Source organism: Haematobia irritans, chromosome 3 (assembly GCF_050003625.1).
Source record: "Haematobia irritans isolate KBUSLIRL chromosome 3, ASM5000362v1, whole genome shotgun sequence".
Lineage (NCBI taxonomy): Eukaryota > Metazoa > Arthropoda > Insecta > Diptera > Muscidae > Haematobia > Haematobia irritans.
In genome coordinates, this window is record NC_134399.1 from 214,772,227 (window position 1) to 214,786,344 (window position 14,118).

At 31.5% G+C, this 14,118-nt stretch overlaps 2 protein-coding genes across 7 annotated transcripts in view; both read right to left on the reverse strand.

Moving 5' to 3' along the window:
- UbcE2H (ubiquitin conjugating enzyme E2H) overlaps nt 1–14,118 on the reverse strand; it is a 38,287-nt gene that overhangs the window by 23,501 nt on the left and 668 nt on the right. Inside the window, exon 1 of one of the 6 annotated variants that reach the window (XM_075302791.1) lies at nt 10,153–10,216. The exons of 1 other annotated variant lie outside the window; for it this stretch is intronic. The gene's annotated coding sequence lies outside the window, so the exon portion shown is untranslated. Of the gene's footprint in view, nt 1–2,061; nt 2,081–9,871; nt 10,217–14,118 lie in introns of those variants that run through there. 4 more of the 6 variants (XM_075302789.1, XM_075302790.1, XM_075302787.1 and 1 more) reach the window with 4 other exon arrangements.
- On the reverse strand, nt 440–14,004 carry LOC142231426 (uncharacterized). The gene is made up of 8 exons (XM_075302034.1): nt 13,968–14,004; nt 13,679–13,801; nt 6,649–7,051; nt 4,930–6,586; nt 4,238–4,854; nt 3,792–4,156; nt 2,755–2,938; nt 440–557 (listed from the first exon to the last, which is right to left on the reverse strand). The coding sequence occupies exons 1-8, from the start codon at nt 14,002–14,004 to the stop codon at nt 440–442; spliced, it is 3,504 nt and encodes a 1,167-aa protein (XP_075158149.1).

The following is a 14,118-nucleotide window of genomic DNA, read 5'->3' on the forward strand; positions in this document are numbered from 1 at the left end:
ATAATATCTTCAATAATCTGTAGATATTCGTTATTGTAGTTTTTGTGTTAATTTTATACACGAGTTTTTTTTTCAATTTCCTTATGATTGTCTTCTTTTTTTTACAATCCATCGCACAAATTTTCACAAAACAAAAAATCACATTAGCTTTTTGTTTTACAATTCACCTATAATCCATGTTTTAATTGATGTTCATTATGTGTTTTGTACCATGCCTAATTTCAAATGCAATGCATATACACAAAAACAAAAAAAAAAAACATTTCCATAGACCTCCTCCTATGGGGGTCATTTTTACACCCGTTTCGACCTCATCAGCTGTTCGATATTTACAAAATAGAAACGAGTCAACAACAAAGAGCGAATAGGGTATAAAATGGAGATGTGAACAACAACAACAACATCAACTAAATTACTCACACACCAATCGTATAACATATCATAACAGCAAATATATCTCGGTGGGGGTAAACTTGCCAGCTATCATAGCAGCAGCGCGCACCCATTTCAGCAAACATATATAGCGCACCACCATACGCTTAAATATATCCACTACTCTGGAAGAAAGCCACAGCAAAACAAAGAAACAAAACCAATTTAACCCATTGTGAATGTTCATATATAGCAAATAGGGGTATTCATTCGTATGCGGTGTGGTGTAGGTGTGAATTACTGTGGATTTTCAATTTCAAAGCCTTTAGACTTGAATTAAATGAATCTCAACATTAGGGATGCCAGACGTGCTCTTTTAAAAAGCACATGTGCTCTTTTATACAAAATGTGCTCTTAAAACACGACAGGCCAAAAGAGCACGCAAAAGTGCTCTATTTTTAGTTAAGTGCTCTTTTTGTGATCTTTTTATGCATCACAACGAATATTAATCCAAATCGATCCAATAAATGGTAAAAGTAAATTAAAAATACGTAAATGTCACACTAAGAGATTTTCCTAGCCGTTATTTTCTAATTAAATAGAGTTTTACTTTATATATCAGAGTCGTAAAAAACACGCCGATGTTGCTTCTTCACTTTGTACTCTGTTCTAAATGTAAACAAACTTCTTCAATAAGGTTTTTCACGAAAACACCAAAAAATGACTTGCAAAGTATTGTAAGAAAATAAGCTTGAGTTGAAAGTGGGTTATTTATGTTTATGGTATGAACCTTGAATTATATTTCAATAAATTGGAATTAAATTTTTTTCTTTTATTTGAAAAAGTGTGCTCTATTTTTTTCGTATGTGCTCTTTTTATAAGCTGATTGTGCTCTTTTTGCCTCTTCAAAATCTGGCATCCCTACTCAACATTCGACGAAATATTTTACTAATAATAACAACAAAATATGTAGCAAACTATAAAAAAATGTTAAATTTTGGAAGACAAAAAAATTAACTACAGTTTCCATGAAAAATAATTGTTTAATTAATATTTATTTATTCTATTTATTTGCTCGATTTTGTAATTTGAAACCATAGGACGATATAGGTTAAATTACAATAAAAAAAACTACTCCAAAATATAGAATACAAAATTATATAAACATCAAGATTTAAGACTAAAATAAATAATAATAATAATCAAAGTAAAAGTAAAATTATTTAAAAATTAAATTAGATATTAAAAAAATAATTAGGATAAATAGAACAGCATTAATTTATAAAGCAAGCGCTATGAGATCCACAGACGCTATTAGCTAGTTCTCACGTTATTTCGCGGCGGATTTTGAGGTGCTGATGGGAATCTGTCTACCCACTCGATTTGCATATACACACAAAGATTTTTTTTCTGTCTGATTCAGTCACGAAATTAATTGATCCAATTAATTTTTTAACTGAAATGTCTTCAATCACAGAAATCATAGTATTAATCAAAAAATTTATTGAAAGTCCATTAAAAATTGACACTATTAATTTTTGTGATTGGTTTTAGTTTCAATTAAAAAAATTGTTGAATCAATAAAATTTTTAATTGATTTTGAAGTGATATCAACTCTTCATCGACAGTCAAACAGCTATAATGGTCTTGGGCAATGTAGACATAAGGTCTAAAGGTTGAGTTACATACCATGCGTTAATGCGTCCGATGATTAAAAGAGTTGAATTTTCTCTTTGAAAGCAAAGATATATATGGGAGCTATATCTAAAACTTAACCGATTTCTTCAAAATACATACTTGTGCCAAATTTGAAGTCGATTGGACTTAAATTGCGACCTAGACTTTGATTACAAAGATGTGTTCACAGACAGACGGACATGGCTAGATCGACTCAGGGGCCGACTCTGAACAATATTGCGAAAGACACAATATGTCTATCTCGTCTCCTTCTGGGTGTTGCAAACATATGAACTAACTTATAATACCCTGTTCCACAGTGTGGCGCAGGGTATAAAAATATCCTAAGGCCACAAATTTAACGGAGCAACTCTAGTTTAGCTATACCACTCAAATTTTTTTTGTTCTTTTTTTTTTGGGTCGATAAAGAATTAAATTTTATGTCGAAATAGAAGTAACCGGTTTGCGGTCGTAACCGGTTAACCGGTTATTCGAGCCTAAACTATAACAGCCTGTTTCTGTATGTCGAACGAGCTGTATCGATCGACTGAAATGTACAGAAACAGCTGATTTTTGGTTATAAATTCAGCTGTTAGTGTCCATTTCAGTCGATCGATAGAGCTCGCTTGACATACAGAAACAGACTGAACCGATTACTTTTATATGTACATCACTAAACTATAAGAAAATTACTTTTATATGTACGTCACTAAAAGGGTAAATGTATCACCTTTCAAATGAGGTATGTAAAGGTACCAAGCAAACGATTGGAAATGTACCCAACACGTACCCGCTAAAGTTACATTTAGGCAGATATCTCTACCAGAACCGGAGTTATGGGCCAAAGAATTTAATTGTATCCGTGAAATGGTGACTTTTGCATAGTAAACTATTATACAAATTTTTGTTTAAAAGTTGTTTTTCGGGTAGAATAAAACAGATGTGGTTTCAAACCTGTTATGGCAACATGGTTGTAGTGAATCGTTTGTTTGAAATGTCACATTTTGTCACAACACAAAAACACGTCAATTTTTGAAAAAAAAAATTCATTTTTTTTTGCAAGTTTAATATGGATGTAAATCGGCAAATCTTCGGTTTTATGAAGAAATTAAATGAAAGAAGCTATAACAACGATTTGACTGTAAAAAGAGCCGCAGGCGAAACAATTTTTCAAAAAATTTTTACCTATCCGTCATAGTTAAATTTAGGTGGATATCACCAATAAAACCGGAGATATTAACCGGTTTATATTCATATCCGGTTTACAAAGAAAATTGAAAAATGTTTTAAAAAAAATCGCGTGAAAACCCGGATATGAATATAAACCGGTTAATATCTCCGGTTTTAGTGGTGATATCCGCCTAAATTTAACTATGACGGATATGTAAAATGTTAGCTACAAAACGGATATCACCAATAAAACCGGAGATATTAACCGGTTTATATTCATATCCGGTTTACAAAGAAAATTTAAAAATGTTTAAAAAAAATCGCGTGAAAAACCGGAAATGAATATAAACCGGGTTTATTTATTTATTTATTTATTCATTGTCTTTGGATTACAAGAATTCCTTACAGACAAAAAACTTAAAAATTATACATATATCAAAATCAAAAATATATGAATTCTAGAATTTCTAAATACTTTGATAAACTTAAACTAAAATCAAGTTCATAACAATTGGAGATATTATTAAATTCATTTAAGGCACGAGAAATAGGCTCATTTGCTGAATAATTACTTTTGTGTATACAAGTATAAAATAAAGCTCTACTACGCAAAGATCTTGCGGGTACATTAAATGAAATTAACTCAAGAAGTTGAGCACAATCAATAAAACCAGAGATTATTTTAAACAAGAAAACTTGCGATAAATATGTTCTTCGATTTTCAAGAGTCATTAAGTGAATTAATCGACATTTATCAATATAAGAAGGAAAAGGATCCGAAAACGGTATAAAGCGTAATGCGAACTTAATAAATCTTTTTTGAATTCTTTCAATGCGTCCCGAATAAACACCATAGAAAGGACTCCAAACACATGAGCAGTATTCAAGATGAGATCGTACCAATGCTGTATATACTAATTTCAGTGAATATGGATCCCTGAAATGTTTACAATTTCTCTTAATAAAAGCGAGTAAGGAGTACGCTTTTGGTATAATAGTATTTATATGACTAACAAACGTAAATTTGTAATCAAATATAACACCCAAATCTTTAACCTCCTCAACTCTCTCAATACTATATCCATTGAGTTTATAGTCATAGAAAACTGGATTTTTACATTTATAGAATGAGATCTTGCGACATTTCCCGACATTAATCGTCAGGAAATTGGAAGAACACCAATCTGCAAGACTATTTAGATCTTCTTGAAGACGGCGTATATCACTAATAGAACTTATGCGCATATATAACTTCAGGTCATCTGCATATAACAAAATTTTAGACCATTTCAGACAAGAAGGAACATCGTTAATGAATAAAACAAATAATAAAGGTCCCAGTATACTACCTTGAGGAATCCCAGATGTAGCAACATACATATAAGAATAACAGTCATCAATATTCACAAAATAATTTCTATCGAGCAAATAAGATTTAATCCATTGTAGAAATAAAGAATGAAAACCTAAAGCAGCTAATTTTTGGATAAGTATTCTAATAGACACTTTATCAAAAGCTTTGGATAAATCAGTATATATTGTATCAACTTGATAACCGCGCTCAAAATTAGAGATACAATAATGGGAAAATAAAGTTAAGTTTGTTGTAGTTGATCTTCCACGGACAAATCCATGCTGAAAGGGGGAAATAATGGACTTTACTGCAAAGTATAGCTTCTCAAACACAATGTGTTCAAAAATTTTACTAACATTACATAATTTAGAAATAGGTCTATAATTGGATATATTATCCTTAGCACCCGATTTAAAAATCGGAGTAATCGACGCCAACTTCCAGCTGTCATGAAAAATACCTTCTTCTAAAGACATTCTAAACAACATCAGCAATGGTTCAACCAAAGAACTGGCACAATTTTTAAGAAAAAATCCGCAAAAACCGTCAGAATCAACACGATATGACGGTTTCAGTTTAGAAATCCCAAACTGTATATCATTTCTGCTTATATCAAGCGATGAAAAGCCAACAGCAGCATTATAATTTACTTGAGAATTATATAAAAGGTCACTAGAGACAAAATTTGAGCTAAAAAAATCAGCAAAGAGATTAACAGCTTGCATAGTTGAAGTGGAAACTTTAGAATCTAAAAACATAACAGAAGGATAATCAGAATGAATTCTTTTAGAATTAACATAACGCCAAAAAGCTTTTGGATCCTCTTTAATGCCATTCTCAATATTGAGCATATATTGTTTATATAAGAACTTATTTAAGAAATTAAACTCACGAAGAGAATTAATATAGAGCTCTCTATTCGCAGTATTTTTATTTGCATTATATCGCTTATAAAGTTTATTGCGTTTGTTTTTTAATGCCTTTAAACCACTGGTGTACCAAGGTAACTTATATACTTTAGCCTTCATACGCGGAACATAGGATTCAATTAAATCATTAAGAATGGATTTAAACTTATCGTAACACTCAGAAAGATTGCGGTTATGAAAAATATGACTCCAATTAATATCTCCAATCAACCTATTTATGATATTAAAATTACATCTATTAAAATCAAGCTTGATACTATCTGAGCTCAGCTTAAAGTAAGAATAAAATGTAACCTCTAACTCTAGAGGCACATGATGCATGTCCGACTTACAAAAGGGATTTAAACATTCACCTACGATACATTTCAAATCCTCACTTATGAATACTAAATCTAACAATTTAGATAAACAATTGAAGAATTTGTTAATTTGAAGTAGACTCAAAGAATATAAACCATCAATAACATCAATTTCAAAAGTTTTGTTTACATTATGTGGACATAATACATCAGCGTCTAATTTTAAGGACCAAATTACATTGCTAAGATTGAAATCACCAATCACTAGAAATTGAGAATGAGAATATTTCATATACAAATCAGTTATATTTTGAATGTGAGCATTGTATAAGCAATCACTGCTATTCGGTGGAACATATGAAACCGATAGAATGAGCATTCCATTACTGCCTGTTATTGCAATGCAGACTTGATCGATTATAGTATCAGGATTCATAAGCACCAATTTCGAGGTTGACAACGCTCTTCTGACTGCTATTAAAACACCACCCCCTTTAACACAATTTGCTTTTAGATAATCTCTATCCTTACGGTAAACACAAAACAATTTCGAATCAAATAACTCTTCATCTAAAAAATCAGCATTCAACCATGTTTCTACCAGTACAATAACGTCATATTCAGATTCAAGAGAGGCATTAAAAATGTCATTAATTTTAGTACGCATTCCACCAAGATTTTGGTAATATATTTTCAAACTTAAGCTTCCACACATCCCATTATGTCTCATATATCGACGGCCACCGGTTGATTTCTTTGAAAAAAATGAAATGGCCGTACTTTTACTTCAACAGGCCACAATGCTGGGTTAAAAAGCTCATTATAATATCTCCCACATATTCCCAACTTAAATGAGATGCGCTTAATAGCGGACAAATCAGCATCTTTTTTCACCAATTTATAACATTCCATATTATTCATATCAATAGAAGTATGTTTCACAACATAATTTAAAATTTGCTCAGCTGTAACATTCGGCTTAAAGAATGAAATATGCACCCATTTTTTATTGGACACCACCTCCAATTCTCCCGCCGCATTATCTCCATATATCACACGTTTATTATGCCTTCTATTACTTGCCCATCTATAATTGTTCGTTGGGATACTCATATTCTGAGCAACAAAACCAGTATTCTCTCTCAGTACTTCAACATTACCATTGTTCTCATTATCACGATTGACAGCAACAACTGAATTCGTTACTGCAGAGACAACATTAAACGCAGAATGTGTGTGTTGACTTTCCCCTACATCAAACGAAGGTGAATTATGATCAAATTCGCTTTAGTGGTGATATCCGCCTAAATTTAACTATGACGGATAGGTCAAATGTTAGCTACAAAATGAAATCTATACTGCATGAATTGGTTGCAATAGCGTAAACGAATGATCATAAACTAGTTTGATTACTCGTTTACGTTATTGCCGCCGATACATGCAGTGTGGATGCACTGCCTACTTTATTGTATACCAAAAAGCGCAACTAAATTTTACTGCTGAAATATTTTTTGCTGGGCAGATAACTAGCAGGCTAAACTCTAGTTCAGCTATACCTCTGAGATTTTTTTCAAAACTTCATAGATGGTAGTACTCTATGAGTAGATTACAACGATAACTTTTTTTCCTGACGGTCGTAAACGGTTATTCGGTTCTAAAGTGTAAGTTAAAAATCATTAATAAAACCGGTTCTAGAAAACCGATCACTTTAAAATGTACATCACTAGAAAGGTTATGAAGAGACCTTTAAAATGATTTAAGAACCGTTATATCAGCTACAAGTTTTTTTTTCGAAACTATAATACTATAACCGGTGATATTATCCATATCCGGATTGAAAAATAAAATTTTCTTTCAAAAAATCGCGCGATTTTTTTGAAAAAATTTTTTGTCTGCAGCGCTTTCATTTTCCTACGATTAGACATATTAACCGGATCCATATCCGGTGTGAAAAGAAAAATGAAAAATTTTCAAAAATTTAATTTCAAAAATTTCGCCTGAAGCGCTTTTTCACTCTTACAATTACAAATGTTAACAGGTTTCAAAAGTAGACGTTCACATTAATTCACATTTGAATTAATAAAAAAATGACACAAATAAAACAAATGACACTTTTTAAAAATGTTTAATAGTTTATATTAATGGATCTTCACAAAAAATTTTTGAAGCGCATGGTTGCATTTAACGCCACAGCCGATGTTATAACGGCACTTTTATATTTCGTGTACCTCCCCATAACCGTTTTTAAACCGGATCTTTTTTCATTCTACCCCGAAAACAACTTTGAAATAAAATTGAATATATTTTTTTTTGCAAAACTCTAATTTCACGGCTACAATTAAATTCTTCAGCAAATATCTCCGGTTATAACAGAGATATTGGCTTGAATATGACTTTAACGGATAGGTAGAAGTGTTAGCTACACAATGCAATTAGTTATTTTGCACATTTACATCGAGCGTTTTTGGTTAAAAGCCGGTTTTGTCAAAAAAACCCGGTTCAAAAACACATTTTTTTCGTCTAAAACCTAAACTGATAACCGGATAAACTCGAAAGGTCTTACCTTTAGTTTTTTAGTGATGTAGATATCAAAGTAATCGGTTCACTAAAACCGGTTTTATTAACGATTATTCGCTTACACATTAGGCTCCAATAACCAGTTAACCGTTTACGACCGCCAACCGGTTACTGTTTATTTCGATGTCAAACTTAATTCTCTATCGACCCCAAAAAATATTTTTTTTTTACGAGGTATAGCTAAACTAAAGTTGCTCCCAAATAAAATTATTTACAACCTAACCTGGCAACTCTGGACGAACATAAAGTAACGTAATGTTAATGAAAGAATGAAGGGCGCAGTGAGAAACAAAATACATATAGGAAAGAGATTTGTATCATTATTTTGTTATGGACTAGCAAAGTGTGGAGGTGGGTATGGAAAAGGAAAGAAATAACAAAATAACCCACGCAGAGCATATAGCAATGCATAGAATTTTTATATATATACAAAACAATGACAAATAGACGAGGACGAAAGGCAGCCAACCACAAAAACAATACTTGATTTGTGTAACGACAACAACAACAACAACAACGAATCGAATAAAACCTGATTCAGTGATGTGGGGTGTGAGAGAAAGAATAGAAAATATACAATAATACTTGTGAATTTTGTGCATTCCAAAGACTATTAATAAAGAAGACGTGAGATAAGCTTGCTCTTCCTCTTTTTCTTGAAAAAACAGAGATTAATATCATACATGTTCCATGAGACGTTGCAACTTTTTTTCGGTTTCTCTCTTCATTTTGCATTCGTAACAAAACTTAATTCGCTTATTTTAGCAATTTTTTTAACTCTTAAACGAACAAAAACACTTTGTGAAACATTTAATTAATAATTTAGTGCAACCGACACAGAAATTTGCGTGAAATGTTGGAGAAAATAGCTAAATAAAAATTGTTTGCATCAAACCAGTAAGTTCGGAGCGCTTTTCCAACAAGTATGATATTAATCTCTGTTTTCTAGTACTAACACTATCAAAGCCCATTTCACGTCTTCTTTATTAATAGTCTTTGGTGCATTCTATCATCCATCTATTGTGAGCTTCTGACAACGAACAATGAGTATTGATATGCACCAACAACAAAACATATCTTTATTAAAACACCACAAAACAACAACAAAATGTCCAAAATGAAAGAAATTCAATTTCTCAGTGACAATGACCAGAGTGTATCGCGCACACTATTTATTATTCATGTGTTGGTGGTGGTAGACGTCGTCAATTGTGAATTGTTGAAATGGAAAACACACACAACAAAGAGGAAAAAATAAATTACATTGCAAATAACGTCATAATGATGTTTTTGTTATTGCTATAATTGATGGTAAGGATTGATATGTGTGTACATTTTTTCGTTTTGTTGCTTTTCAAAATGAAATTAGAAAGAGAATTCCTCGTTCATTCGTTCGTTTGTCTGATGACAATTTTCTGTGTTCTCTTGTCTTAATCACCAATTGATTTTCAATGGTTCATCTAAATTACTTAAGTAAACACAACAAGACTTACATTTCGGTCAACACTGTTTGTTTAGTTATTACGATAATTTTGTTAAGGACAGATTATTTGTTTTCTTTGTTAGAATTCAGTTTTAAATATTTGTTTAGAGCACTACTGATTTTTTTTCATTTATCTTCTTCAGTTGCTGTTGGTTTTTTTCTATTTCGTTATTAAATTTCTTTGTCTGCAAGTGTAATATACAGACACGCAACAACAACACCGTACCATCTGATGAAATACAAAAACAGTTGCAAGCTAAGCGCAGCACACACACACACACACGAACTCACTCACTCTCCGTCCGTTCCGTTTCGTTCAGCTACGACGTATACCCTTTGAATAACAAAGTCGTACTGACAGAAATTCAATAGCACTCACAAAACACTTTTCGGCAAATACACAAAACATGATTGCCAAATAGTAATGGAAGATAATGAATATGGGATTAAGGATATTGAAGCAATTATGTTTAAAATTGTTCCTACGGGAACAAATCTACTATATCAAAAGTTATTAAAAATAGACAACATTTTATTAGAGTGTAAGATAATGTTTACAATGTTCGAAGGAGGGATTCTATTTCTGGTTATGTAAGGCGTTTTCTTGGCCTCTCTTTCTCCATTCGGTTGAAACTAATGCAGTATATGGATTCGATCTTGCCACATTAATACTATTCTTGGTCTATTTGTGTATGTCTACCTCGTGCGGGACTAATATTATTTATTTATTCTTACATTCTAAAAGCAGCTAATTTATAGTTAGGCTTGGGGAGCCGATAAATTGACTAGTGTTACAGAAAATTATTAAGAGTGCAAACAACCAATTTTTAACATATTTTTGTACTTATTTTTATTTATATCATTTAAATTAGATATTATATCATTTAAATTATATAATTATATTAAATTAAGAATTTTGTGTTGTATTCAGGTATTCTTGCTAAGTAACATGTATATTAGCCTTTAAAAGGCTTTGTATTACAAATTGTTAAATAAATGAAATGATATAAAGGGATTTTAAAGCAAAAATGTAATAAATTTTTTTTGGAAAAGTCTAGTTTACGAGATATCGATATCAATTTTTCATGAAATGAATGAAATTGAATTTTTGGGTTTTTGGCCGTTAGGCAAAGAGATCAGATTAGAATATGTGACAGTTTTATTTAAGGATCGCTGCTGCTTACCAGGTTGAAGTGATAAATTGAAGTGAGTAATGAAAAAAGTGGTAAACTATGAACAACTATTACAATCAAAAAAAGAGTACAACTCAGTGAAAATGAGACAACTAGTCTTAGATATAAAAGCTTTTCTTGCTTGACGATTTAAAGTAGAGTTACCACTAATAGAATATAAAACTAGAGCAATTATTTTCAATGCAAGTTAAGATGATAAATTCAATAATTCAATTCATTTGAAAGTAATTCATGTTCTTAAAGATACATTTTAGGATGTAATTAGAAAATAGACGAAGACTGTTAAACTGGGTTTAACAAGTACATTTTAAAGAGAAAATATTAAGTAAAAATTTTGCGTAGTTTTCAAGATACAGACCCTTGAAAATTGGCGTATAGGTGGCCATTTGAACTAAAGTAAATTTAAGCCCCAAGCCATAGGCCATAGGCCAATAGAAGATGGTTACAAAAAATAAAAATAACTCACCATTTTCTAAAATAACTTAAAAAATATATAAAAATAAACATACCCGGTAATATTGCATGTAAGCCTATTTAAAAATTAATAACCACTTATTAATTGGCATCGCTCCGGATTACATTTACATACGCATGTCCTAGGAGGAAAGTACCCCAAACATACTTTCGGCAATGAAATAAGTAGTGCTTTTAGAGCATATAATCACCTAATATGTAATCACTTATTCGTAGATACACCAAAATTTGCAAAATAGCCACTTATTGTCTCAGGCAACGAAATCTCGAAAATATTGGTGTCTATCGACGATTACAATGGATCAACATACGGCGAGTAATGCTTTAATAGGAGCACTACTTGAATAGAAACGAATATTGTATAAATAAACAAAAAATTTAATAAATCATCTAAATAAGATTACACGCAAATTAATTTCACACTTAAAATACACATTACATATTCTTTTTGATTTTTTAAGTAAAAACTCAATTATGTGAATAATTATACCTAATGGTACCAACATTTATTCTATTTTATTAAGTCATTAACAGCCAAATGAATAAAAATTTGAGAATAACAATTCGAAAATTACCGAGAAGTATTTATTTTTGTCATTACAAGTAAGTCATTATAACTCACCGCAATCCAACGATCACGAATCCAACTACCTTAAACAACCTACATTTATTTCTATTTTAAGTGTGACATTAATTTGAGTGTAATCTCATTTAGATTATTTATTAGATTTTTTGTTTATTTATACAATATTCTATTTCTATTCAAGTAGTTCTCCTATCACAGCACCATTCGCCATATTTTCATCCATTGTAATCGGCGATAGAAATCAATATTTTCGAGATTTGGTTTCCTGAGACAATAAGTGGCTATTTTGCAAGCTTTGGTGTATCTACGAATAAGTCATTACATATTATATGCTTTAAATGCACTACATATTTTATGGCCGAAAGTATGCCTGGGGAGAAGTACTTTCCTCCTAGGACATGCGTATGTAAATGTAATCCGAAGCGATGCCAAATAATAAGTGGTTATTAATTTTTAAATAGGCTTACCTACAAGATTACCGGGAAATGAGAGTTTTTGCTGGGTAGTTACCTATGTAACCAATAGTAACCATACATATTTTTGACAATAGTTACCTGTGGAATGTAACCAATTGTAATAAGACATGTTTTTGACAGTTGGATGTACTCAGCTGTGAACAGCTGACTGTGATGTAGTATCTTTAGTAGTTTTATCATGCATCAATTGATATGAATTTCTTATTTTCAATTATCTCACTCCAACTTGGAGAGAAAAGTCAGGATTTAACACTACGTTTATGTTGAATTTGCTCTGACTTCAATGCAACCGATGATCTTATGGGGCTTTTTTGTTCACTAACTTTTTATTACTCATAATTTGAGTCTCTCCTCATTTTTGTCTTTTTTGTCCAAGGTCCGCCACAGTTTCGTCCCGGTTTGTAATTAGTTTCCCGTTATCGAACAAAAAAATACTTCTTGGCAACCCTATAACATAATATGAAAACATCAAAGAGAATAATGACCGAGAAGAGAGAAATACAATGCAATTGAATCCAACTCTGCTATTGGATAACAGTGGAGCAAAAATAACAAAATAAATTTGTACATACCCGTGCAAGAGTGTGTGTGTGTGTGAATGTTTTGTACATAGTAATGAAGCAAACCAACTAACGATACGTTTATTAACCCACTAGGGTTAATAAACGCAATAGTCGTACATTAGAGCAATATGCGTTTTACATTAAATTCGTGATTTAGACCAATACGCAATTCCACTATCATCTAGCTTGAATGTTAAACAGTTGGTTTGGTGGTAACAACTAATAAAGTTATTGCGTCATAAACCTTCAATCAATGTAGATACGCATAAATTTCAAAATAAATTTAAAAAATGAAATAACTTGATTTTACCTCCTACCCCGTAGGATAGTTATACCTCATACACATTAGGCTCGAAATTTACTAAAAGTGGATTTGAAATCCCTTATTTATAAGGCAAATGAAAAAAGTTAAAATCTAGATGTTGGAAGTGTAATGTGAATGAGGTATAGGTCTTTTTAAAAAATTTACCTCATTGAATTTTTATATTTTATTATGGGTAAACGAATACGAATATGGGAACGAACGGTACCATACAAAGGATGAGGAGGCCATCTTTAGTTTGGATTCAGGCGATAACCTATCAGCAATGCTAAACATTAGCTTCAAACTGATCACATCCATTGTTAAGAGATGGATTCCATCACCACCTGTGATGGAATTTAAAAAATGGGGTCATTATCCATACACAAATGTCAATACAAATTTGTGGACCTAAAGAAATGTTTTACAATTTTTTTTTGCCCACTTATTGGTGACCGTTACTTGCAATGATCAAGGGTCCATATAATGCGCAGAAATTTCGTTCCTATTTACCGTCATATTGTCGTGAAACGTCCCATATATACAACATAATTTATTTCACATGACGAGATTGCTATTGAAGATTAACGATGGCCCCAACATAAAATCAAACAAAGAAATTGGAAGTTATTATTAGCAATATATGAATGCCCAGATACATATA